The sequence below is a fragment of the Gorilla gorilla genome, chromosome 1, assembly GCF_029281585.2.
Source record: "Gorilla gorilla gorilla isolate KB3781 chromosome 1, NHGRI_mGorGor1-v2.1_pri, whole genome shotgun sequence".
Lineage (NCBI taxonomy): Eukaryota > Metazoa > Chordata > Mammalia > Primates > Hominidae > Gorilla > Gorilla gorilla.
Window position 1 is genome coordinate 121,363,376 of NC_073224.2, and position 27,407 is coordinate 121,390,782.

Here is a 27,407-nt window from a genome sequence, read left to right on the forward strand (position 1 = left end):
GCTAAGGCTGGGAGGTAGGGGTAAGTTATGTGGTCACCTACTGTTACCTAGCCTAAATTCCCAGTCAGTTTTAATCACTCCCTTGCATACACCCCTAGCTTCCTTCCCCTCTCGGTTTGCATTAGACTGTGGCCAAACCGCAACCCAGTTCAAAGGCAGCTTTCTACAGCCTCCCTACCTGTGCCCACAGAGCTAATGTGGTTGGAGAGAAACATTCAAACATGTTGACTGGTCTCCCTTTAAAGTAGTGGTCACTTGTGACAAGTGGGCTCTTGGCACTGCGTGGGAATTATTCTACATTTCCTTAGTCTGTTTATTTCCCCACTCTCCTAAGTGATTACTGCATACCACCTTCTGTCTCTGCAAACCTCCTCCCACAGCTTCTCTCTCAGCTGTTGGCCCTGCTTCCTATTCTGCTAAAAGTAGAAATAATCAGGAGAATTCCCATTCACGCTGCCCCAGGGCTAAGACCAGGTCACGTGGCATATGTCCTGGCAGAGGCCAGCCCCTCTCACTACTTAGACCATGGCTGCTCTCTCTTATGTCTTTGGTAATTCTCTCGCTTCTGGACCTTTCCCATTGGTCTGTCAATGTGCTGTTAGATCCAGGTTTCCTTGGGTTTTTTTAGAGGGGGGGGGGAGTGAGGGTTGTGGTATTTTTTGTTGTTTTAGTTTTGTTTTGTTTTTAGAGACAGGGTCTCACTCTGTTGCCCAGGCTGGAGTACAGTGGTGTGATTGTAGCTCACTGCAGCCTTGACCTCCTGGGCTCCAGTGATCCTTCCACCTTAGCCTCCTGAGCGGTTGGGACTACGGGTGCTCACCACCGCATTCAGCTAATTTTTTTTTTTTTTTTTGAGACAGGGTCTTGCTCTGTTACCCAGGCTGACATGCAGTGGCATGATAATGGCTTATTGTAGCTTCAGCCTCCTAGGTAGGTTAAAGTTATCCTCCCACCTCAGCCTCCTGAGTAGTTGGAACTAGAGGCACTATAGGCCTCTATCATCATGCCTGGCTATTTTTTTTTGGTAGAGACAGGGTCTCACTGTGTTGTCCAGGCTGGTCTTGAACTCCTGACCTCAAACGATCCTCCTGCCTTAGTCGCCCAAAGTGCTAGGATTACAGACATGAGCCACTGTGCCAGTCACCCCCCCGCCTTTTTTTTATGCTAATCTTGATCTTGCTTCTTCATCCGTCTTTCTGTTTCCCACACCCATTTGTCTACTTATTACTTTTTCCTTTTATAACAACAATATTTGATGTATATATACTCAGTGTGTCTGGTTTTTCTCCTTCCATTCTCTCTGGTACCTACTCAAATCAGGCTTTCCCCTCAGCTGCTTGTGGTAAGATGGCCAGTAATCATCATATTGGAAAATCCTATTGTCAGTTATTTCCTTTGACTTAGCAGAATTTAACACAGGTGATTCCCTTCTCCTGGGAATGCTTTGGTTTTTCCCTTGGCTTGTGGGACACTGCCTTCTCAGGGCTTTCTTCCAACTTTATTAGCTATTTCTCAGCCTCCTTTGCTGGCTTCTGTTCATTTTTTGGACCCGGAAACATTAGACTACCTCAGGACATAGTCTTTGGACATAGTCCTTGGACTTGGACTTCTTTTCTATTTAACCTCACCTTCTTGGTGATGTCTCTGATCTCATCAATTTAAATACCATCTAGACACCAGTGACTCCAGATTTACATGTCTACCCCGGATCTCTTTCCAGAACTCCAGACTCAATATTACATTGCCTCCTTGACACTACTTGACTAACAGGCATCTCAAGCTTCTGTTCAAAAGGACGCTTCCCATCACATCTGCCAGCTCTCTTCTCCCAGCTTTCTCCAGCACCATTGTTCTAGTGGCTCAGCCCAAAACCTTCATCCTTGACTCCTCATTGTTAAAATTGACTTAGAATCTGGCTACTTTTCACACTCTGCCATTTATGGCGCCACCCTTGCCTGGATTACATCCCTGGCCTCCCAGATCGTCTCCTTGCTCTGCCCTAGCACACGGCAGCTGGAACAATCCTGTTAAATATGAGTCAGGTCCTGAAACTCCTTCGCTCTAAACCTTCAAAGCCTCCCCATCTCACTCAGAGCAAAACCCAGAGTCCTCTAAGTGGTCTTAGATGTTCTGTACCAACTGGTCACATTACCTTCTGGCCTCACCTAGCACCCTCCCCAGCACCCACTCCATCCAGCCACTCTGCCCTTCCAGGCTCCTCAAATACACCAAGTGTGCTCCTGCCTTGTAGCTTTCTGCCTGCTGTTCCATCAGCCTAGAATGCTCTTCCCAAGATAGATAGGACTTGCTCCCTCACCTCCTTCAGGTCCTTTTTATTTATTTTATTTTTAATTTTAATTTTATTTTTTTAGAGTCAGTCTTGCTCTCTCACCCAGGCTCTCTCACCCAGGCTCTCTCACCCAGGCTGGAGTGCAGTGGCACCATCATAACTCATTGTCGCCTCAAACTCCTGGACTCAAGCCTCTCAAGTAGCTGGGACTATAGGCACATGCTCTGTGCCTGGCTAATTATTTAATTTTATTTTTAGAGGCACGGGGTCTTGCTATGTTGTCCAGGTTGATCCCAAACTCCTGGCCTCATGCAATCCTCTCGCCTCAGCCTCTCTAATCAGTGAGATTACAGGCATGAGCCACTACACCCAGCTCAGGTTCTTTTTAAAATGTTGCCTCCTCAGTGAGGATGTCCCTGATCACTCTATTTACAGTTGTGGCACACACACCTTCCTTCCAAATACAAATCCACACTTTTTCTCTTCCTTGGCTGCTTATTATCTCTTAAACATTTATCACCATATAACCATACCATATATTTTATTTGTTTATTTCATTTGTCTTCCTTCACTGGCATATAAAGGGAGGGATTTTTGTATTTATTTGTTCACCGTTACGTTTCCAGTACCTGCAGTATGGAAGGCTGTCAATAAATACATGTTTAAATTGATGAATGAATGACTGAACTCACAGGAAAGTCAAGAAAGAATGTGGTGGCTCAGTAGAAGCTCAGCAGTCAGTGGTTCCGGAGAGAGTTCATAATATATATGTCCTGCTAATCGGTTTGGTGGAACAAGTGTTCCAAAAAATCTAACGTAAAAATCTCATCTTGTAACTGGATGGATTATAGGATTAATCATCTTATTAAAGGATAAAAAGAATGTATCTAATTCATTTATTCATCCACTCAACAAATATTTAAGCACCTTCCAAGTGCCTGACGTTGTGCTACTATAATAGATGAATTCTAATGTGTACATGCATAGGCATTGTTGTTTTGACAGAGACACAAGGAGTAATCCACTTAAACCTAAAGTTAGCGTAGCCATAGACACCTCTCAAAATGTTTAAACAGCATTTCTGAAATTAAAGTGTAAACCAAGTGGAAATTATTAGATCTGCAAATACATACGCTACAGTCATTTTAGCAATACATCTGTTCTGTAATGTCACTATCATATGATTAAACAGGGAGAATTCATTTCTCCCTTGCTGCATTCCTCCCTGCAGGCTAGCTTAGCTAGGGGCACTTCCCCTGCATTTAGCAGACCCCTGGGGAGGAGAGGCAAATGGTATGCTCGGAGGTCATGGTGTTGTGTTCAACCATGTCTTTCCCACCTTTATAGGAGTGTCCTCTGCCTTGCATCTTTTGGAGCACCAATAGCGGGTTCCCAGATTCTTCCTGGTGAAACTTCTTAAGGACTTAAAAATCCTTAAAACCAGTTCTCACCATAATTTCCTCTCTCCTGACACCCATTGATTCATTTCAGACTATTACTTCCAATGGGGTGGTTTTAGCCTGCTTATAGATACACATGATTTTCTTTCTGAGTTTCCAGATTTTCATAGGTGCTTTTGTGTGGCAATTTGCAAATAAATTTCTGTTTCTTGGTTATTTTGCTTTTAGTTGCATTTTTATTTTAACTGATCTTGTTGGAAATCACATCCTTCTGGTCCTTCATTCCAGATTCCGTGCTTGTGGTGAAGGCGAGGCAGCCAAAGCCTTTCTTTGCTGCAGGAAATACATTTGAGATGACTTGCAAAGTATCTTCCAAGAATATTAAGTCGCCACGCTACTCTGTTCTCATCACGGCTGAGAAGCCTGTCGGCGACCTCTCCAGTCCCAATGAAACGAAGTACATCATCTCTCTGGACCAGGATTCTGTGGTGAAGCTGGAGAATTGGACAGATGCATCACGGGTGGATGGCGTTGTTTTAGAAAAAGTGCAGGAGGATGAGTTCCGCTATCGAATGTACCAGACTCAGGTCTCAGACGCAGGGCTGTACCGCTGCATGGTGACAGCCTGGTCTCCTGTCAGGGGCAGCCTTTGGCGAGAAGCAGCAACCAGTCTCTCCAATCCTATTGAGATAGACTTCCAAACCTCAGGTGAGCAGTGAGCCCTGTTGAATCATAGATGGAGCTAGAAGAGACCCTAGGGTTTTGATCAGATGCCCTCATTTTTTAAAACAGCTTTGTTAAGATGCAATTCATATGCCATACAATGTACCTGTTTAAAGTGTGTAATTCAGTGGCTTTTCATATATTCACAAAGTTGTGTGATCATCACCACGACCAGTTTTAGAACATTTTCATGACCCCAAAAGAAACCTGGACCCCTTAGCCAATACCCTCCATTCACACTCCATTCCCCACTTCCCATTCTGCAGCAACCATGATCTACTTTCTGTCTCTATACATTTTGCCTATTATGGACATTTCACATAAATGGAATATAATATGTGGCCTTTCTATCTGGCTTCTTTTTTGGAGCAAAATGTTTTCAAGGGTCATCCATATTGTAGCATGTATCAGTGCTTTGTTCATTTTTGTGACTGAATAAGATTCCATCGTATGGATATCCCACATTGTGTTTATCCATTCATCAGTTGATGGACATTTGGGTGTTTCCAGTTCTTGACTGTTACAAATAATGCTGCTGTGGACATTCATGTACAAATTTTTGATGAATGTATGTTTTCATTTCTGCTTTCATTTTAAGAAAATGAGCTGAAGCTCAGCTACTTCAAATACTTTAGGGAACATAGTGGAGTGTAAAGAAAGAGAGGAGGGAATTGAGCCTCCCAAGGTGTTAAATGACTTGCCAAAGTGGAAGATCTTTAACATCCTCTGTCTGTGTATGTGTGTGTTTCAGTAGGAAGATGATTTAAAAGTATTTAAACCCCAATCTTATTTAGAATATCAATGCAAAGGATTATCATTTATGAGTTTAATACTAAATGTTTTCACTAACTCTGCCCTGGGTTCCTGGGTTTTAGTTAGAAATTTCTGAATGTATAAATTAATACTTATCTGTAAAAATTCAGGTATCAATTGAATCAGTACAATGAATGCAAGATATTTGTTGAATTAAATGATTAGCATTTATATTAAAGGTAAGCTAGAATCTAATAAAGTTTTTCTATTAATATTATTTTCTATTATTATAGCCTTTTATGGTATATAGTGAAATAATCTTCTAAGATCTCTTGACCTTTAAATTAAAGGGTAAATATTGATTTAAGCCCTTAGATTTGGAGAAAGCATAGGCCTCCTTTATTGTGTATCTGTTTGTTTTTAATAGCAGCTTTATTGAGATATAACTCACATACTATAAAATTTACTATATATAGAGTGTACAATTTAGTGGTTTCTAGTATATTCACAGAGTTGTGCAACCATCACTACTATCTAATTCCAGAACATTTTAATCACCTCAAGAAGAAACTCCACTCTCATTAGTAATCATTCCCATGCCCCCATGCCCTTGCCCCTGGCAACCACTAATTTACTTTCTGTCTCTATAGATTTGCCTCTTCTGGGTGTTTCATATGAATTGAATCATATTATATGTGGACTTTTGTGACTTGCTTTTTTTCACTTAGCATAATGTTTTCAAGGTCCATTCATGTTGTAGCAGGTATCAGTACTTCATTCCTTTTCATGGCTGAATAATATTTCATTGTATGGATATGCCACATTTGTTTATCTGTTCATCTGTTGATGGACGTTTAGACTATCTCTACTTTTTGGCTATTATGAATAGTGCTGCCATAAAGATTATTATTTGAAAGTATCTTCTCCCATTCTGTGTGTTGTCTTTCACTTTCTTAATGATGTCTCTTGAAACATCAAATTTTTAAATTTTGATGAAGTCCATTTTATCTGTTTTTTTTTTTTTCCTTTTGTTGCTTGTGTTTTTGCTATGTCTAAGAAATCACTGCCTAATCTAAGGCTGTGAGGATTTACACCTGTGTTTTCTTCCAAGAGTTTTATAGTTTTAGGTCTTACATTTTAGGCTATGATTCATGTTAATTTTTGTATGTGGTTAAGAAGAAGGGATCCAACTTTATTATGTTGCATGGAGATAGCCAGTTGTCCTAGCACCATTTATTGAAAAGTGTATTATTTCTCCATTGACTTGTTTTGGCACCCCTGTCAAAAATAATTTAATCATAAATGTAAGGTTTATTTCTAGACTGTCAATTCTATTTCAGTGATCTAGATTTCTCTTCTTATACCAGTATCACATGGTTTGATTACTGTAGCTTTGTAGTTAGTTTTGAAATCAAGAAGTTGGAGACTTCCAATTTTGTTCTTTTTCAAGATTGTTTTGGCTATTTTGGATACCTTGTACTTCCATGTGACTTTTAGGATCCGCCTGTTAATTTCTACAGTCCAGGCATCTGGGACTTTGATGGGGATTGTGTTAACTCTGTAGATCAATTTGGAAAGCATTGCCATTTAACAATACTGTTTTTCAGTTCATAAACATGGGCTATCTTTCCATTTATTTAGGTATTTAAATTTTTTCCATGGTGTTTCGTAGTTTTCAGTGTACAGATCTTGTTTCTTTTGTTAAATTTATCGTAAGTATTTTATTCTTTTTGATGCTATTGTAAATAGAATTGCTTTCTGAATTTACTTTTCGGCTTGTTTATTCATTGCAGTTTCATAGAAGTACAACTGGCTTTTGTATATTGATCTTGTATCCTGTGACCTTGCTGAACTTGTTTATTAATTCTAATTAATTCTAAATTTGGGGGACTTGTTACAATTTTTAAAATACAAGATTATGTCATCTGTGAATAGAACTAGTTTTACTTCTCTCTTCCAAGCTGAATATCTTCTATTTCTTTTTCTCGAGTAATTGCCCAGCCAGAACCTCCAATACAGTGTTGAATGGAAGTAGCACAAGTGGACATTCTTGTCTTGTTTCTGATCATAGGGGGAAAGCATTCAGTCTCATTCACCTTTAAGTATCATGTTCACTGTGGGATTTTCATAGATGCCCTTTATCAGATTGAGGAAGTTTCCTTCCACTCCTAGTGTGTTTCCTTCCATTCTTAGTTTTTTTTTCATTCCTAGTTTGTTGAGTATTTTTGTCATGGAAAGGTGTTGAATGTGGTCAGATGCTTTTTCTCTGTCTGTTGAGATGAGATTATTATGTGGTTTTTGTCCTTTATTTGTGTATTTGTTTTGCTGTCTGTAGGAATCTGTTCCATCTTGTTTTACATTTGTTATTTGATCTTTCTTTTAAACTCTTATATGGAAAAGGGGAGACAGAGTATTTTGTATCTATTTCTGGGTGAGGAATGGATGTTGAGTCTATTCCTCAATTCTTTAAATCTCAGCATAACAGATAAAACCGCTGTAGCTTCCAGGTTGAATAGATTGCCTAAGGTTTTATTTTATTTAATCCACAGAGTTGTCATGGCCAGTTCACATTTCAATTAGGAGAAGCTGCCATCAAATTCAGCACCCAGAACAATACTATAGCCCTGAATAGCCACCAGCGAACATTGATTTGAAACTGAACAGCCTTTGCTTCCTAAAAATCAGTGACATACCTTAAGACACGCAACAAAGGGGTTCTTCCCATGTTCACCTTCCTGTCCCCTGATTTCAGGGCACCTGCTTTTTGGTATTAAAAACCAAGGGGCCCTACTGAGTGCTGGGTTTTACTGATTCAAAGTGTCAAGAGGAAAATGGTATTTAAATATGATAGTGTAGGCTTTGGCCTTTTAAAAGAAGAATAATAAATTTTTTTCTTCGTAATATATAGAAAATTTGAAAATATAGTAACGTAGAAAGAAGGGAAAGAGACTTATCCATCATCCTACCAGAGACTGTTAACTTGTGTTGTTCATCTTCCTAGAATGTTTTTCTTGTATGTTTTCTTCATGACTTTGAGATCAAGCTGTACATACAATTTTAGGACCTGCTTTTCTCCCTTTAGTGTTATAAGATCAGCACTTTCCATATTGTAACCAATTCTAGGTAAACATTAATACCACGTTTGATGACTTTACATACTTGAATTTGCTTAGCCATTACCCTATTGATGGACATGCAGATGGTCTGTAACTTTTGCTTTCATTAAAAAAACTGCCACTAACAGCTTTTTTTAGAGGCCAAGGTTGGAACATGGTTTATGTCAATGTTTGTGTTTAAAAGTTAAGTAGTTCCTGTACTCTCTGCAGACTAGGAATTGGGGGACCCCTAGTGACTCCGGTTGTTCATTTAAACTCTCTGTACCATACCCTGTCATCTGTGAAGTTAACCAGACAAATCCCCTCACAAAAACAGAATTACCACAGAAATTGACCATAATGAAAATATTTCTAAGCCTGGGATAATGACCCATATTAACAGTGAGCTGCTGATTTCATTAGGAGGAAATCCACTCCTGTGAATAGCTCACCACAATGCAGGCCTTTTCCCCAGTCCTTGTCTGCCTTGTGGGCTGCAGCACAAATGCTCTGTTGATTCCCACGTCCAGTAGGGGAAGTGAGAACTGTAACGTGACCTAGGAGGTATTTGGGTTTTCTTTGGAAACATAAAGAAAAAGCGAAATTTGTTCGAATTAAGTAAGTCTTCTTTGCTGCTTCAAATTAAATAGATAATCCATGAGATAAACCCATGAGAATTTCTTAATGTTTTGTCATTTTATGTTCTCTTAGAAGGGGCCTGAGCACTAGAAAAGCCCCTCAGTGTAGTTCTGTGTATTACCATGAAATTTCTAATCTGAGAAAAATGTGACCCCCCTGCCCGCCCTTGCTCACCGTGGTTGCTGCTAACCTGTACTCACTGACAGATGGCCGCCTATGGCATAAGTGTCCCCAGTCACCACACAGAGCCAACTCCAGGCAGTTTGGCCTGATCCTGCCCCACCTCACTGCTCCAGGCAGAGCAAGTCCGGGGTATAAGGCCCGAGGGAGCCAGGGCTGAGAGCTGAGTTAATTGAAGGGGATGATGTCCAGAAGTAGGTCAGGCTTCCTTGTCTTTGCTTTCATCCCTTTCCCCGTTTCCTGGAACAGCCATTCTGTCAATTCTTTATCCCCTTAGAGTTACGTACGCCCCTGCTGTTCCCTGAATAATCAGAACTCTCAGCAGTTTCTACCCAGAGCTGCCTAACCCCCACTAGGGTTCAATATTCTATAACCATCCTTTACCTTTCTCCCAGGAAAACACAAAATATTTATATACTTGGTTAGGAAAGCAATCTGATGAATTCATCTTATTAGTCATCATGTCGAAATGAAAATATAGCCCTTTCATCATGTTACTCCCTCTGTCATGGCCATTTCTTCTGCAAGTTTAAAAAAGATACTTTAGGATTCTTGTTTCTTTCTGGCAATCTGAACAAGAAGTAGTAATACCTATATTCTTAACTTCTAATGAGTTTTACAGTCAGCACCTAGGGCCTTCAATCATTGCTTCCCAGGAAACCCAAGGGGAGTCCCATAGCATTGATGTTCTGTGAATTTCTTTTAGGTTTGCCTGTTCCTAGATTTTAGGAGTTGGGATAAAGTAAACATTGAACTCTTAGGATTAGCTAAGCTGAAAGCTATGGAATGTTCTCACCTAAGAGGAATTCATAAGTGAGTTAAAAATAATAATTCTGCCTGCAGCGTTCTCAGGGAGGCATGTAAGACAAACCCAGTTTGAGTAGGGTTTTTTTGTTTTGTTTTTTAACCAGACATTATTTTAATTTAATTAATTTATTTATTTATTGAGACAGTGGCACGATCTTGACTCACTGTAGCCCCAACTTCCCAGGCTCAAGCAATCCTCCTCCTACCTCAGTCACCTGAGTAGCTGGGACTACAGGTGTGCACCACTGTGCTCAGCTAATTTTTGTAGAGACGGGATTTTGCCATGTTCCCTAGGTTAGTCTTGAACACCTGGGCTCAAGTGACCTACCTGCCTCGGCCTCCCAAAGAGCTGGGATTACAGGCATGAGTTACTGCATCCAGCCCAGACTTTATTTTTTAGAGCAGTTTTAGGTTCCCAGCTTTTCAGCAAAAAGTACTGAAAGTTTCCATATACTCCCAACCCTCCCACAACACATAGCCTCCCCAACCTCAGTAGTCTCTTAAAGGCATATCCACCTGTAATCTCAGCACTTTGGGAGGCGGGCAGATCACTTGAGGTCAGGGGTTCGAGACCAGGCTGGCCAACATGGTGAAACCCTGTCTCTACTAAAAATACAAAAATTTGCGGGGCGTAGTGGCATGTGCCTGTAATCCCAGCTACCCAGGAGGCTGAAGCAGGAGAATCACTTGAATCCAGGAAGTGGAGGTTGCAGTGAGCCGAGATCACACTACTGCACTCCAGCCTGGGTGACAGAGCAAGACTCAATCTCAAAAAAAAAAAAAAAAAAGGAAAAAGGCATATCCAGGCTGCCTCCATTTTCCCTGGCATGCTGAAGCTGTGCCTTGAGTGCTACCACCACACCTCATAGAAATATCATTGTTGGCATGTCTGTCTTCTTACCAGATTTCAGCCTCTTGGTAACAGGGCCCCTTTCCCCAGCACCCAGCACAGTGCAGTGAGACCACTCACTCCACTGGGACCAAAAGCATTCTTGCTTCAGTCCCTGTTCCTCTGATCCCTAAGCCACCCTGGCCTAGAGGTGAACCATGTTGAACTAGAACCAGCCCAGGCTGTTCCAGGGTGGAGGGTAGCTTTTGAATGAGGTCACTGTGGCCACCAGAAAGAAAAGCCAGAGCAAAAGTAATTCTTTCAGAAGAGTTCTATTTTGGTTGTAATCTTAAGATGAAGCTTACTTGGATGTGCCTAATGCCCATGTCTCTCTGAATAGAAGAGAGGCAACCTTGGAACACCTATTTTATGAGTTTCTAGACCAGTTCCCAGGGAAGAGAACTACATTTTGATGCCCCTTAGAGTGCAAAGAATGGAATTTGACAAAAGCATGAAAGAGAATAATGAGGCTGGCATTACTTTTTTTCCAGGTCCTATATTTAATGCTTCTGTGCATTCAGACACACCATCAGTCATTCGGGGAGATCTGATCAAATTGTTCTGTATCATCACTGTCGAGGGAGCAGCACTGGATCCAGGTACCTCACTCCATCCTCACCCCTTCTCCATGTTGCTTTCTGTAAATGTTTCTCATATCATCCACACTGTGTTACACAGATGTGGGTTAGGGATAGGATTATCTATTTATCCCCTAACTGCCTGGCCCAGTACTTTGTACTCATTAAGTGTTTAATAAATACATGTTGAGTGGATGCATCTATCTGCTAGACGGTTTGGAAATACATCCAGACATTTGAATCTGAGCTGTCAAGACAGTCAGTGGGGTCACTTCCAGGCCTATTTCAGGCTGATTTGAAACCCACTGGCAGAGTCTAGCTCCTTCTCTTGTGTCTTTCATTCATTTATTCATTCAGATATTTATTGAGTTCCTTTGGTATACAAGTGCTGCTCTAGATACCGGGAATAGACGAGTGAACAAAATGTCCAAAGTCAGGGGGCAGTTCCAAGATGGCCGAATAGGAACAGCTCCAGTCTACAGCTCCCAGCATGAGCGATGCAGAAGACGGGTGATTTCTGCATTTCCAACTGAGGTATCGGGTTCATCTCACTGGGGCTTGTTGGGCAGTGGGTGCAGCCCACTGAGCATGAGCCGAAGCAGGGCAAGGCATCAACTCACCCGGGAAGCGCAAGGGGTTAGGGAATTCCCTTTCCTAGCCAAGGGAAGCTGTGACAGACAGCACCTGGAAAATTGGGTCGCTCCCACCCTAATACTGCGCTTTTCCTATGGTCTTAGCAAACGGCACACCAGGAGATTATATCCTGCACCTGGCTCGGAGGGTCCCATGCCCACAGAGCCTCGCTCATTGCTAGCACGGCAGTCTGAGATTGAACTGCAAGGCGGCAACGAGGCTGGGGGAGGGGCACTCGCCATTGCTGAGGCTTAAGTAGGTAAACAAAGCTGCAGGGAAGCTCGAACTGGGTGGAGCCCACTGCAGCTCAAGGAGGCCTGCCTGCCTCTATAGACTCCAACTCTGGGGGTAGGGCATAGCCAAACAAAAGGCAGCAGAAACTTCTGCAGACTTAAATGTCCCTGTCTGACAGCTTTGAAGAGAGTAGTGCTTCTCCCAGCACGCAGCTTGAGATCTGAGAACGGACAGACTGCCTCCCCAAGTGGGTCCCTGACCCCCAAGTAGCCTAACTGGGAGGAACCCCCCAGTAGGGGCAGACTGACACCTCACATGGCCGGGTACCCCTCTGAGACGAAGCTTCCAGAGGAACGATCAGCAGAAACATTTGCTGTTCAGCAATATTCGCTGTTCTACAACCTCCACTGCTGATACCCAGGCAAACAGCGTCTGGAGTGGACCTCCAGCAAACTCCAACAGACCTGCACCTGAGGGTCCTGACTGTTAGAAGGAAAACTAACAAACAGAAAGGACATCCACCCCAAAACACCATCTCTACGTCACCACCATCAAAGACCAAAGGTAGATACAACCACAAAGATGGGGAAAAAACAGAGCAGAAAAGCTGAAAATTCTAAAAATCAGAGCACCTCTCCCCCTCCAAAGGAACGCAGCTCTTCTCCAGCAACGGAACAAAGCTGGACCGAGAATGATTTTGACAAGTTGAGAGAAGAAGGCTTCAGATGATCAAACTTCTCTGAGCTAAAGGAGGAAGTTGGAATCCATCGCAAAGAAGCTAAAAACTTTGAAAAAAGATTAGACGAATGGCTAAATAGAATAACCAGTGTAGAGAAGTCCTTAAATGACCTTATGGAGCTGAAAACCATGGCATGAGAACTACGTGACAAATGCATAAGCTTTAGTAGCTGATTGGGTCAACTGGAAGAAAGGGTATCAGTGATTGAAGATCAAATGAATGAAAGAAGCGAGAAGAGAAGTTTAGAGAAAAAAGAGTAAAAATAAATGAACAAAGCCTCCAAGAAATATGGGTCTATGTGAAAAGACCAAATCTGTGTCTGATTGGTGTACCTGAAAGTGATGGGGAGAATGGAACCAAGTTGGAAAACACTCTGCAGGATATTGTCCAGTAGAACTTCCCCAACCTAGCAAGGCAGGCCAACATTCAAATTCAGGAAATACAGAGAATGCCACAAAGATACTCCTCGAGAAGAGGAACTCCAAGACACAAAATTGTCAGATTCACCAAAGTTGAAATGAAGGAAAAAATGTTAAGGGCAGCCAGAGAGAAAGGTTGGGTTACCCACAAAGGGAAGCCGATCAGATTAACAGCGGATCTCTCAGCAGAAACTCTACAAGCCAGAAGAGAGTCGGGGCCAATATTTAACATTCTTAAAGAAAAGAATTTTCAACCAGAATTTCATATCCAGCCAAACTAAGCTTCAGAAGTGAAGAAGAAATAAAATCCTTTACAGACAAGCAAATGCTGAGAGATTTTGTCACCACCAGGCCTGCCCTACAAGAGCTCCTGAAGGAAGCACTAAACATGGAAAGGATCAGCCAGTACCAGCCACTGCAAAAACATGCCAAATTGTAAAGACCATTGATGCTAGGAAGAAACTATATCAAGTAACGAGCAAAATAACCAGCTAACATCATAATGACAGGATCAAATTCACACATAACAATATTAACCTTAAATGTAAATGGGCTAAATGCTCCAATTAAAAGACACAGACTGGCAAATTGGATAAAGACTCAAGACCCGTCAGTGTGCTGTATTCAGGAGACCCATCTCACGTGCAGAGACACACATAGGCTCAAAATAAAGGGATGGAGGAAATTCTACCAAGCAAATGGAAACAAAAAAAGGCAGGGGTTGCAATCCTAGTCTCTGATAAAACAGACTTTAAACCAACAAAGATCAAAAGAGACAAAGAAGGCCATTACATAATGGTAAAGGGATCAATTCAACAAGAAGAACTAACTATCCTAAATATATATGCACCCAATACAGGAGCACCCAGATTCATAGAACAAGTCCTTAGAGACCTAGAAACAGACTAAGACTCCACACAATAATAATGGGAGACTTTAACACCCCACTCTCAGCATTAGACAAATCCATGAGACAGAAAGTTAACAAGGATGTCCAGGAATTGAACTCAGCTCTGCACCAAGTGGACCTAATAGACATCTACAGAACTCTCCACCCCAAATCAATAGAATGTACATTCTTCTCAGCACCACATCGCACTTATTCCAAAATTTACTTCCAAAATAGTTGGAAGTAAAGCACTCCTCAGCAAATGTAAAAGAACAGAAATTATAACAATCTCTCAGACCACACTGCAATCAAACTAGAACTCAGGTTAAGAAACTCACTCAAAATCGCTCAACTACATGGAAACTGAACAACCTGCTCCTGAATGACTACTGGGTACATAATGAAATGAAGACAGAAATAAAGATGTTCTTTGAAACCAATGAGAACAAAGACACAACATACCAGAATCTCTGGGACACATTCAAAGCAGTGTGTAGAGGGAAATTTATAGCACTAAATGCCCACAAGAGAAAGCAGGAAAGATCTAAAATTGACACCCTAACATCACAATTAAAAGAACTAGGGAAGCAAGAGCAAATAAATTCAAAAGCTAGCAGAAGGCAAGAAATAACTAAGATCAGAGCAGAGCTGAAGGAGATAGAGACACAAAAAACCCTTCAAAAAAATCAATGAATCCAGGAGCTGGTTTTTTGAAAAGATCAACAAAATAGATAGACCACTAGCAAGACTAATAAAGAATAAAAGAGAGAAGAATCAAATAGACGCAATAAAAAATGATAAAGGGGATATCACCACCGATCCCACAGAAATACAAACTACCATCAGAAAATACTATAAATACCTCTACGCAAATAAACTAGAAAATCTAGAAGAAATGGATGAATTCCTGGACACATACACCCTCCCAAGACTAAACCAGGAAGAAGCGGAATCCCTGAATAGACCAATAACAGGCTCTGAAGTTGAGGCAATATTTAATAGCCTACCAACCAAAAAAAGTCCAGGACCAGATGGATTCACAGCCGAATTCTACCAAGGTACAAGGAGGAGCTGGTACCATTCCTTCTGAAACTATTCCAATCAATAGAAAAACAGGGAATCCTCCCTAACTCATTTTATGAGGCCAGCATCATCCTGATACCAAAGCCTGGCAGAGACACAACAAAAAAAGAGAACTTTAGACCAATATCCCTGATGAACATCGATGCAAAAATCCTCAATAAAATACTGGCAAACCAAATCCAGCAGCACATCAAAAAGCTTATACACCATGATCAAATGGGCTTCATCCCTGGGATGCAAGGCTGGTTCAACATATGCAAATCAATAAATGTAATCCAGCATATAAACAGAACCAAAGACAAAAACCACATGATTATCTCAATAGATGCAGAAAAGGCCTTTGACAAAATTCAACAGTCCTTCATGCTAAAAACTCTTAATAAATTAGGTATTGATGGGACGTATCTCAAAATAATAAGAGCTATTTATGACAAACCCACAGCCAATATCATACTGAATGGGCAAAAACTGGAAGCATTCCCTTTGAAAACTGGCACAAGACAGGGATACCCTCTCTCACCACTCCTATTCAACATAGTGTTGGAAGTTCTGGCCAGGGCAATCAGGCAGGAGAAAGAAATAAAGGGTATTCAATTAGGAAAAGAGGAAGTCAAATTGTCCCTGTTTGCAGATGACATGATTGTATATTTAGAAAACCCCATCGTCTCAGCCCAAAATCTTAAGCTGATAAGCAACTTCAGCAAAGTCTCAGGATACAAAATCAATGTGCAAAAATCACAAGCATTCTTACACACCAATAACAGACAAACAGAGAGCCAAATCATGAGTGAACTCCCATTCACAGTTGCTTCAAAGAGAATAAAATACCTAGGAATCCAACTTACAAGGGATGTGAAGGACCTCTTCAAGGAGAACTGCAAACCACTGCTCAACAAAATAAAACAGGATAGAAACAAATGGAAGAACATTCCATCCTCATGGATAGGAAGAATCAATATCATGAAAATGGCCATACTGCCCTAGGTAATTTATAGATTCAGTGCCATCCCCATCAAGCTACCAATGACTTTCTTCACAGAATTGGAAAAAACTACTTTAAAGTTCATATGGAACCAAAAAAGAGCCCGCATTGCCAAGTCAATCCTAAGCCAAAAGAACAAAGCTGGAGGTATCACGCTGCCTGACTTCAAACTATACTACAAGGCTGCAGTAACCAAAACAGCATGGTGCTGGTACCAAAACAGAGATATAGACCAATGGAAAAGAACAGAGCCCTCAAAAATAACACCACACATCTACAACTATCTGATCTTTGACAAACCTGAGAAAAACAAGACATGGGGAAAGGATTCCCTATTTAATAAATGGTGTTGGGAAAACTGGCTAGCCATATGTAGAAAGCCAAAAATGGATCCCTTCCTTACACCTTATACAAAAATTAATTCAAGATGGATTAAAGACTTAAATGTTAGGCCTAAAACCATAAAAGCCCTAGAAGAAAACCTAGGCAATACCATTCAGGACATAGGCATGGGCTAGGACTTCATGTTTAAAACACCAAAAGCAATGGCAACAAAAGCCAAAATTGACAGATGGGATCTAATTAAACTAAAGAGCTTCTGCACAGCGAAAGAAACTACCATCGGAGTGAACAGGCAACCTACAGAATGGGAGAAAATTTTTGCAGTCTACTCATCTGACGAAGGGCTAATATCCAGACTCTACGAAGAACTCAAACAAATTTACAAGAAAAAAACAACCCCATCAAAAAGTGGGCAAAGGATATGAACAGACACTTCTCAAAAGAAGACATTTATGCAGCCAACAGACACATGAAAAAATGCTCATCATCACTGGCCATCAGAGAAATGCAAATCAAAACCACAATGCGACACCATCTCACATTTAATGATTTAATGGCAATCATTAAAAAGTCAGGGAACAACAGGTGCTGGAGAGGATGTGGAGAAATAGGAACACTTTTACACTGTTGGTGGGACTGTAAACTAGTTCAACCATTGTGGAAGACAGTGTGGAGATTCATCAAGGATCTAGAAATAGAAATACCATTTGACCCAGCCATCCCATTACTGGGTCAAAGGATTATAAATCATGCTGCTACAAAGACACATGCACATGTATGTTTATTGCAGCACTATCCACAATAGCAAAGACTTGGAACCAACCCAAATGTCCATCAGTGACAGACTAGATTAAGAAAATGTGGCACATATACACCATGGAATACTATGCAGCCATAAAAAAGGATGAGTTCATGTCCTTTGTAGGGACATGGATGAAGCTGGAAACCATCATTCTGAGCAAACTATCACAAGGACAGAAAACCAAACACCTCATGTTCTCACTCATAGGTGGGAATTGAACAATGAGAACACTTGGACACAGGAAGGGGAACATCACACACCGGGGCCTGTCGTGGGGTCGGGTTGGAGGGGAGGGATACCATTAGGAGATATACCTAATGTAAATGACGAGTTAATGGGTGCAGCACACCAACATGGGACATGTATACATATGTAACAAACCTGCACGTTGTGCACATGTACCCTAGAACTTAAAGTATAATAATAATAAAAATATGCCCAAAGTCTGTCCTCATGGAGCTTGGCAACCTAGATGAGGACATGGGCAAGAAATAAAGTGCTCTATAATATCCCAGCAATTAATGCTATGAAGACATGCAGAGCAAAGGAGTAGCTGGTGACCAGAGGGTGCTATTGTAGTTAGAATTCTTAGGAAATCATTATAAATTTTTTCTTTGCATTTACATATTAGCATTGCCAACAGGATGCCTAAGAGTTGTGGGACCCATCAGTCTTACTCCTTTTCTGCTTAGCCTCATTTAGTGACCAGTTGATGTCCCTCTCTCACTCTTTGACCCTTAAGACTTGAAAGAACATTAAATGCACTCAGGGGATCTCTGCTACTGAGCAGGACTGTACCCACCTCTGCCTTTTCCTAAAGAACTCATGAAGACCCTAATTCCCTATGGGCTTCCCTTGTCTCCTGCATGCTTTGACCTCGACACTCTGTAGTACCCCACCCCATCACAAGCAGAGCCATGGCTGCCAGCAGAAATCTGCTGCTTGAAAAGGCCAAATTGTACAGAGGTCACAAGTTTCTATGTGGAGACTGCTGGAAGTGTGTCCTGGGAAAGAAACTAAAAGCAGCTTTCCATTCTGTATGAAGGGGCAAGCTCTAAGCAAAGGGCGGTGGCCTGCAGTGAATCCAGTGAGCCCCTGAGCAGGGGACTGGGTAACACTAGCATCTGGAAGCAGAGGCCTGGATGCCGCCACCATCCAGATGGACATCTGTCTCCTGCAGGACTCCCAGTTGAATGTTCAGGTCAGCCATATTTTCTGTAAAGGACCTGGGTAGGAAATATTTTGGCCCTGTGGGCCAGATGGGCTTTGTGGCAACTATTCAGCACTGCCATTGTAGTGTGAAAGAAGCCGTAGATAATAATGTAAGCAAATGGGCATAGCTGTGTTCAGTGAAACTTTATTTACAAAAGCAGGTGGTGGGCTGGACTTGGCCTGCAGGCTGTAATTTACTGACCCCTGGACTAGTTGATTGAACCAAAATTGGCTCTAGTAGGGAAGCTGAACATGGCTGATCTTTAGAGGTAGGAAACAGAAGGAGAGTTTATGGGAGATGTTAGAAAAGGAAAAGAAACAATCCCACCCACATCCATGGAGTTGGTTAGCTCCATTCACAGGGGAAGAGGAATGAGAAGCCACCCCTGTACCTGAGATGGGGAAGACTGAGGACAGAAAGCAGGATTCCGAAGAGAAAGTGATGTAAAAGTAGAAGAGACTACCGGGGAAAAGGGAGGAAAATCCTTTTCAAAAGTTGGGAAAATGCGATACCATGTTTGCCCTTAAAGTTCATTTATGATACACACAAAAATAAATCCTTTAAATGCTCTTTCTCAGTAAATTAATAGGTCACCAGTTGTGCCTTTAATATAAAAGCCTTTTCCTCCAGTGTAATTAATTGCAAAAGCTATAGGTAGCTGTTATCTTTCAGATCACAGTTTTCCAGAATTTTGCACTCTTGGACTGTGTGGATGGAAGATACTGAATTATTAAACACAAGTTGTAATTTAGTTTTTCCTCACACATGCTGTGGGCTGTGAGGGAATGCTCTTTTGTGAAGGACATGTTGCATAAGTGATTTGTGGGCCAAGGTCCTCTGTGCTGAGCAGGGGTGGGGACAGCAGACTTTGGCCCTTCTGAGGCAGTATCTTAGGTCAGGTTCTCTGCAAGCAAAGACAGACAAGCATGTGAGTGATGGATTGAGGGAGTGTTCTCAGGAGAACACTGAGGGAGGGAGGGACTTGAGATAGAGCTGGAGAAGAAGGCAAGTCGAGGTGTGAATTCAGAGCAAGTCCACCTCCCCACGGGGAGTTCTGGAGCATGAGTGTACTGCAGAGTAGGCCCACCGGAGGGAAGGGGACTGGGCTTTTCCGTCCCTTCACTAGTCAGTCATTGTCCACAGGCTGAGTAGCAAAGGAGCGAGAGCAGTTCATAACCTCCAGGTGGCGGCTTCCATCAGCCTAAGCCCGGCCTCTGGAGAGGGGGAGGGTACAGGTGTGTGAGTTTTAACAGCCAGTACCTGCAGTGGCCAGAGGCTCAGCCCACCAGCTGGGGTGGACTGGCCACCAGCTGCATTTGCTGCAGCTGGTAATGCCCTTCCCCTTAGCAGGTCTGTGTGTAGGAGCATGTGTGTTGAGCTGTGGAGATAATGTTGTTCATGGTGACCAACTTTTATTGAGCACTTACTGTGTTCCAGGTGCTGTTCTAAGCATTTTAATAAATGTGGTAAATTTAACCCTGGGTGCTGTCATTTTCATTTTGCAGATGAGGAAACTAAGTCTCAGTGAACTTGGGGAACTCGCCCAGGTCACATGGTTCATTAGTGCTGGTGCTGGGATGCTAGCCCAGGCAGCCTGGCCCTGGAGCCTGGCTCCCACACCATAAGGCACAGCGCGGATCAGGGCTTAGAGTCTGGGAACCCGGTTTGGCTTTTTGCCTTCAGCAACCACCCAGCACCTGCAGGTGACAGCAGCACTGAGTTAAGAGTTTTCACTGAAGACGAGAGTGATGCGGGTGTCCACTCTGCCCTTGGCACTGTGAGAGCATGAGGCTGTTTATGGCACTCCCTCTGCCCCCAGGGAGCTAGTTTCCTTGGAGAGACACTGGGAACAAAAAAAAAAAAAAAATTATGCTCAAGTGCCACAGTGGGTCAATGGGAGAAAAAGAGAAGATATTACATGTTTAGAGTGAGCTAAGGAAGAATTATCATTTGGATAATTTCATAGAAATTCTTGCTTTTAGTTCTGCTTACTTTTTTAATATGTAAGCATCTGAAAATAATTTATTTGCCTTATGTGCTTTTTGAGGCTATTAGTGTATTTTTACTAAATGAATAAATGTTATCTCTTGTTTGGCAAAAAATTGTGTTATTTGACATTTATATAAAACGCTTTCTCAAGTGGATTTAAGACAACAGTGTCGTGGCTGTTGTCTTTTGTTGCTGGATGAATCTCAGAGCCGACACAGCTGATAATGGTTGGTACCAGTGAAGGGAAGAGGTCAAGGGCTTATGATGTGTGCTGTTTTCACATTCCCATTACCACTTGTGCCAAAGTCTTCTTTCTCTTATGCCCATATTAATTTATTTGAGGCTGTTAGAACCTTAATTTTGCAGAGTACTTTACGATTCAGCATTACTCTCTGGGACTGTTAAACTGTGTTCCATTTTCTCAGCTTGACATTTTTTTTCCTCTTGTTTTGAACTTAAGCACTTCTGCAAGGAAAGAAAAACCATAGTGTACAATAAAATCTAAACTGTTTATAACTCTAAATTTGGTGCAATTCATTTTATGTACATTTTGTTCCATATGACTTTAGTGTCCTTCCAGTCTTGGGTTCTTCTGCCTGAACTGTCAAAGGAGCTGGCTTTCTTTGGGAGGCAGAGCCTGCAGTGTCCTGGCATACCAGCTTTCGGATCAGTGTTCTCTGTGGGAGACAGTTTTTGGCCCTGACTCTTCTTCCTGTGGCCCCTTAGTCTGGGTGGCAGCAGTGCAGTGGTTAAGAGGCTGGGCTCTGGAGCTGTGCTCCCTGGGTTAAGCTGCACACTCTGCTACCTGCTGACTACATGACCTTGAGCAGGTATATAGTCTGGCAATAATGGCAGAATAAAAGTATGATAGTGCCTTCATCATAGGGCTGTTGTGAGGATCCAGTGAGACCGAAGGCATGTAGTGTTGTGCTTGCCGTACGTAGTAAGGGCCGCATACATGGATGTGGCCATACATATGACTTCTGCCCATTGCACTGACCCCAGGGTTTTGGCTTGGTAATCCGTAGATGACATGGCCTTTGATGTGTCCTGGTTTGCGGTGCACTCTTTTGGCCTGGACAAGGCTCCTGTGCTCCTGTCTTCCCTGGATCGGAAGGGCATCGTGACCACCTCCCGGAGGGACTGGAAGAGCGACCTCAGCCTGGAGCGCGTGAGTGTGCTGGAATTCTTGCTGCAAGTGCATGGCTCTGAGGACCAGGACTTTGGCAACTACTACTGTTCCGTGACTCCATGGGTGAAGTCACCAACAGGTTCCTGGCAGAAGGAGGCAGAGATCCACTCCAAGCCCGTTTTTATAACTGTGAAGATGGATGGTAAGAATGTCACCCACATTTCTCAGTGTTTGGGAATGTCTTCTTCTTGTTCCAGGCTGTAGCTGACAGAACCCAGGTGGCCACAGTTTGAGGAATGTGCCATAGCACGTCCTGCTTTCTTTCTAGACCTGGCCTGAGCCTGCACCCAGAAGGGCACCAGCAGCCCTTGCAGTTTCCCCAGCTTTGCTATTATGTGCTAGTGTCACCATTGATAAATAATTTTCAAGACTTATTAGAAAAATTTTCAAGGCTTTGCCTCTTCCATAAATTTATAGAAACTCGCTTTACGGTGTCCGAGGATTGGCATGGATTCTGCTAGGCACAGGCAGAGAGCACCCTTGAGAGAGAGGGCTCAGGTTGATAGGGGAGGCTATAGCTTAGGGACCTGCTACTCTCACTACCACTGGTTTTACTTCTTAAGAGAGACTCATGGCTGGGCACAGTGGCTCACGCCTGTAACCCCAGCACTTTGGGAGGCTGAGGCGGGCGGATCATGAGGTCAGGAGTTCGAGACCTGCCTGGCCAACATAGTGAAACCCCGTCTCTACTAAAAATACAAAAAAGAAAAAAAAAATTAGCCTGGCGTGGTGGCGGGTGCCTGTAATCTCAGCTACTCGGAGGCTGAAGCAGGAGAATTGCTTGAACCCAAGAGGTGGAGGTTGCAGTGAGCCGAGATCGCACCATTGTACTCCAGCCCAGGCGACAGTGGGATACTCCATCTCAAAAAAAAAAAAAAAAGAGAGACTCCTTCTGGAGTCAGTGGCACAGAGTGGGTACTTCATGGAGCCCCAAGATGGGAGGATGAGCTCCCAGCCTCGTTGGCCCACAATGAACACCAGGGTCAACCTAACTAGACAGTCAGAGCTTTGTTTCTTGAGCATCCCAGAGTGGGGACAGTTGTTCCTTGGTTTACAAAAAACATGTCTCCTTTGTGGAAAATTTCAGAAAGTACATGTTAGTCGAAATAACTCCATAAAGAGAATTAAAGTCCAGGGGCCTCCGAGGATGAGTAGAAGCCTTTTTGAGTGTTTCCCTAGTGATCAGTCAGATGGAAATTGGAGCCCTAGCTCTTCCACAGACTACTTAGCCTTTCTGATCCATTTTCTCTCGTAAAATGGGATAATAGTCTTCTATGGGGCTATTTCGAAAATTAAACCTTAGCAAACGTAAGGCACCTAGCCCAGTGGCAGCGTCCACCCAAGGAGCATGGGTACTTATGGGGAAAGGAAGGTGGGATTTCAAGGGTGGAGTCTAAATGGTGTTTGTGCATTTCTGACACTTAAATCATCTGTACCATATTTTGCATCTTAGGAATTCCTTGCTTGAAGTAACTCCGTATAAAAACCCAGATTTAACAAACAGGGGAGTGATTATTCACTTTGCTAGATAATTTAGTATAGTGTTACTTAAAATAGCTCCCTTAGTACACTTCAGTTATTTGATGCATAGGATTGATTTATGCATGGTTTTTTTAGGGATGCATCTGCTGCTGAACGTGAGGTGCCCTTATACTGACTTTTAAAAATCAATCTCTTGCCAAAACCCTAAAAAGCAAGTTGACATTCAAAGGCATCGAGTGAAATCTTCTTTGTGGTTTTTATTCTCCCCGCAGAGCTGGGTAGGAAGACATTTGCTCATTTTTGTGACAGATAAGGCTGAGCTTCTCCTGTCTCCAGTGGTGTGCTAGGTGCTAGATGCAGGAGGAATGAGACCTTATCTCTCGGGAGATCCTGCTCCAGTGGGGAAGGGAGGCGAGGGTGCCCCCAAAGCGGCCTCCCTCGCAGCACTGACCGGCTTCCCCTTTGATCTCTCCCTCCCAGTGCTGAACGCCTTCAAGTATCCCTTGCTGATCGGCGTCGGTCTGTCCACGGTCATCGGGCTCCTGTCCTGTCTCATCGGGTACTGCAGCTCCCACTGGTGTTGTAAGAAGGAGGTTCAGGAGACACGGCGCGAGCGCCGCAGGCTCATGTCGATGGAGATGGACTAGGCTGGCCCGGGAGGGGAGTGACAGAGGGACGTTCTAGGAGCAATTGGGGCAAGAAGAGGACAGTGATATTTTAAAACAAAGTGTGTTACACTAAAAACCAGTCCTCTCTAATCTCAGGTGGGACTTGGCGCTCTCTCTTTTCTGCATGTCAAGTTCTGAGCGCGGACATGTTTACCAGCACACGGCTCTTCTTCCCACGGCACTTTCTGATGTAACAATCGAGTGTGTGTTTTCCCAACTGCAGCTTTTTAATGGTTAACCTTCATCTAATTTTTTTTCTCCCACTGGTTTATAGATCCTCTGACTTGTGTGTGTTTATAGCTTTTGTTTCGCGGGGTTGTAGTGAGGAAGGGGTGATGGCATGCGGAGTTCTTTATCTTCAGTGAGAATGTGCCTGCCCGCCTGAGAGCCAGCTTCCGCGTTGGAGGCACGTGTTCAGAGAGCTGCTGAGCGCCACCCTCTACCCGGCTGACAGACAACACAGACCTGTGCCGAAGGCTAATTTGTGGCTTTTACGACCCTACCCCACCCCCTGTTTTCAGGGGTTTAGACTACATTTGAAATCCAAACTTGGAGTATATAACTTCTTATTGAGCCCAAATGCTTTTTTTTTTTTTTTTTGCTTCTCTGCCCCTTTTCCATTTCTTTTGCATTTGTTTTCTGTGAGAGCACTGAAATGGCGGCCCTGGAATCTAGAATTTGGCTCTCCACTGAGCACCTTATCTTGCCACCTTAGCCTTAAGAATGAATATGAAGAAAAATACACAGCCACCTCTGTCCAGGGCAGTAAGAAGGGCTGCAAGGAAGGGGAGGATGGGGACAAGGAAAGGATCAGATACCTGCTCCAGTAGTTGTGAGGCCACTGTGCCTCAGGGGACTCCAGGAAGAGCAGAAGAGGGATCCCACGAAGTTATTTTTATGCAGCTGGGGCCAGGAGGGTCAGAGTGGTGCCAGGTGCAAGTTAGGCTAAAGAAGCCACCACTATTCCTCTCTCTTGCCCATTGTGGGGGGCAAAGGCATTGGTCACCAAGAGTCTTGCAGGGGGACCCACAGATATGCCATGTCCTTCACATGCTGCTTGGGCTCCTTAACCTGAAGGCAAATTGCTACTTGCAAGACTGACTGACTTCAAGGAATCAGAAATTACCTAGAAGCACCATGTTTTTTCTATGACCTTTTCAGTCCTTCAGGTCATTTTAAGGTCCACTGCAGGGGGTTAGTGAGAAAGGGTATACTTTGTGGTATGTTTTGCTTTCCTAATAGGGACATGAAGGAAACCCAGCAATTTGCTGTTATGTGAATGGCCTGTAGAGCAGAGTCAAGAGCGGTGTGCTTTGCCCGACTGCTCCCATCAGGAATAGGAGAGTAGACAGGAAGAGATCTTCCACATCCCAGGCTTCTGCTGCTGCTTCAAAAGCTCTGTCCTCGGAGCCTCCCGCTCCCTGAAGTGTCTCGCCCCCTGCACAGCACTGGCCTTTCGGAAGCATCCCAGTAGGGTTTTCTGAGGCTCGCTGGTGACTCATGCCCTAATTGCAATCCTCTGCTTTTATCTTGACTTTGAAGGATCTAACACTGCTCTCTCTTCCAAAGGGGAAAAAAAGATTCATTTGTTTTGAGCAATAAACTAATACAAAACGATGGCCATTCATGTGCAGCTCTTTGTCACCATGGGCCGGATGAGTTGTGCTCCTCCTGGCTCACCATTTCCCCCTGCTCCCCCACAGCCGGTTCTGCACTTATCACCGAGTCGCCCCTGGAAGCAGATTCCCATTGAGTTTTCCCCACCAAGGGGACCATGCACATGGTAGAAACATTAGATTCTGCATTGACAGTAGCCTTTCCTTGGCCCGGGCCTGTGGTGGAAGACGGGCAACAGGTATACCCCACCAGGGCCTGAGTGACTAGAGGAAGAGGACGAGGCCTTGTTGGCACTAGATTTGGGTATTTTCTGCATGTCATATCCTAACTGCTGTTTCAGAAGAGGCAGCTTGTAGGTGATTGTACAAGTGAGAATTAAAGAGAGAACAAATATTTAAACAGGTGCTGTATTAGTAACAGCCAGTGCCCTTTCAGCCCTTGCATCTATTAAAAGGAGATTCAGGATTTTATTGGCACAGGCCCTTCTTAGTAGGAAGAAAGGGTGCTTAGCTTTGGACCTGACCGGGTGTGTGTAAAACCATGGACTGAGTCACAGCAGACACTCGATGGTGGTAAATGTGACGGGTGCTTACACACTGTACCTTTTCCTTTCATACTGATGCTGCAGTTCAGGGCTGGAGTTGTTAAGGCATTGACCTCCACCCACCTGCCCCATGTCCACTGGGCTGCCCAAGCTGCATGTCACCTGAGGGCTGGCAGGAAGGGGCGAGAAATCCCAGGGCATTGTACCAAGGACCTAGTTCCTTCTAGGGATATAAATTTCCAGGAATGTGTATTTTTAATGTGGTGAGATGCACTCTTTTGTTGTACCAAATAGGGCTCCCCACCCCACCCCTGCGACAAGTGCTCTTCTAGAAGAGGTTCCTACCAGCAGCACTGGTGTGAATGAAAGAGAGACCCAGCCGCGTCTCACACAGGTGGAATTGCACTTCTTAACAAAAAGGAACTTTATAAAAGTTTGGGATTTTTTTCCTAATCATAAAAATAGCCCCAGAAAGAGCCTAAGCTATGTTCAGATAGAAGCCTCGAAATTCCTGTAAATTGTTTACTTTATGATGTTTACATACACGTTTCACTTTGAAAAAAAAATGCAAATCAACTTTTTAACAACTGTTCAGATTTTTCATGGGACAGTAGAACTCTGACTCACCAACTGGGCTAAATTTTAATTTAAAAATGTATTTATTTGAGTGTCTTTCCCCCCCTCACCCTCACCATCTGAGGGGCTCCCTGAGATCTTGGTAGAGGAGGCCCCTCCTGCCCAGACCTTCGTTTGTTTCCCCGGTGGCCCTTGCTTCTTGCTTTGCAGACTGCCTGCAGCCATGATTTTGTCACTGACATCTGTGAGCCAAAGACTGAGCCTTTTTGGCAGGAATAATAAGCAATACTACACAACTTGCTACTTTCAGAAAACTTTTTTTTAGCTTCACCGATGACAACAGAGGAAGAAGGGAACTGGGATTTGGGTAAGTTCTCCTCCACTGTTTGACCAAATTCTCAGTGATAAATATGTGTGCAGATCCCTAGAAGAAAAAACGTTGACTTTCTTTTTAAGTGTGGCACATAAGGATCTGCAGAATTTTCCGTAGACAAAGAAAGGATCTTGTGTATTTTTGTCCATATCCAATGTTATATGAACTAATTGTATTGTTTTATACTGTGACCACAAATATTATGCAATGCACCATTTGTTTTTTATTTCATTAAAGGAAGTTTAATTTAAATTGAAGTTGTGTGAGGAGCTTGAT

At 43.1% G+C, this 27,407-nt stretch overlaps 1 protein-coding gene across 1 annotated transcript in view; it reads left to right on the plus strand.

Annotated features, from left to right (window-relative positions):
• PTGFRN (prostaglandin F2 receptor inhibitor) overlaps positions 1 to 27,383 on the plus strand; it is an 80,888-nt gene extending 53,505 nt beyond the window's left edge. The window contains exons 6-9 of the mRNA XM_031014572.3: positions 3,979 to 4,398; positions 11,268 to 11,375; positions 21,708 to 22,013; positions 23,834 to 27,383. Of these exons, the coding sequence (XP_030870432.3) occupies positions 3,979 to 4,398; positions 11,268 to 11,375; positions 21,708 to 22,013; positions 23,834 to 24,000 (1,001 nt within the window). The 3' untranslated portion in view covers positions 24,001 to 27,383. The remainder of the gene's footprint in view (positions 1 to 3,978; positions 4,399 to 11,267; positions 11,376 to 21,707; positions 22,014 to 23,833) is intronic.
• Positions 27,384 to 27,407: the final 24 nt, after the last annotated feature.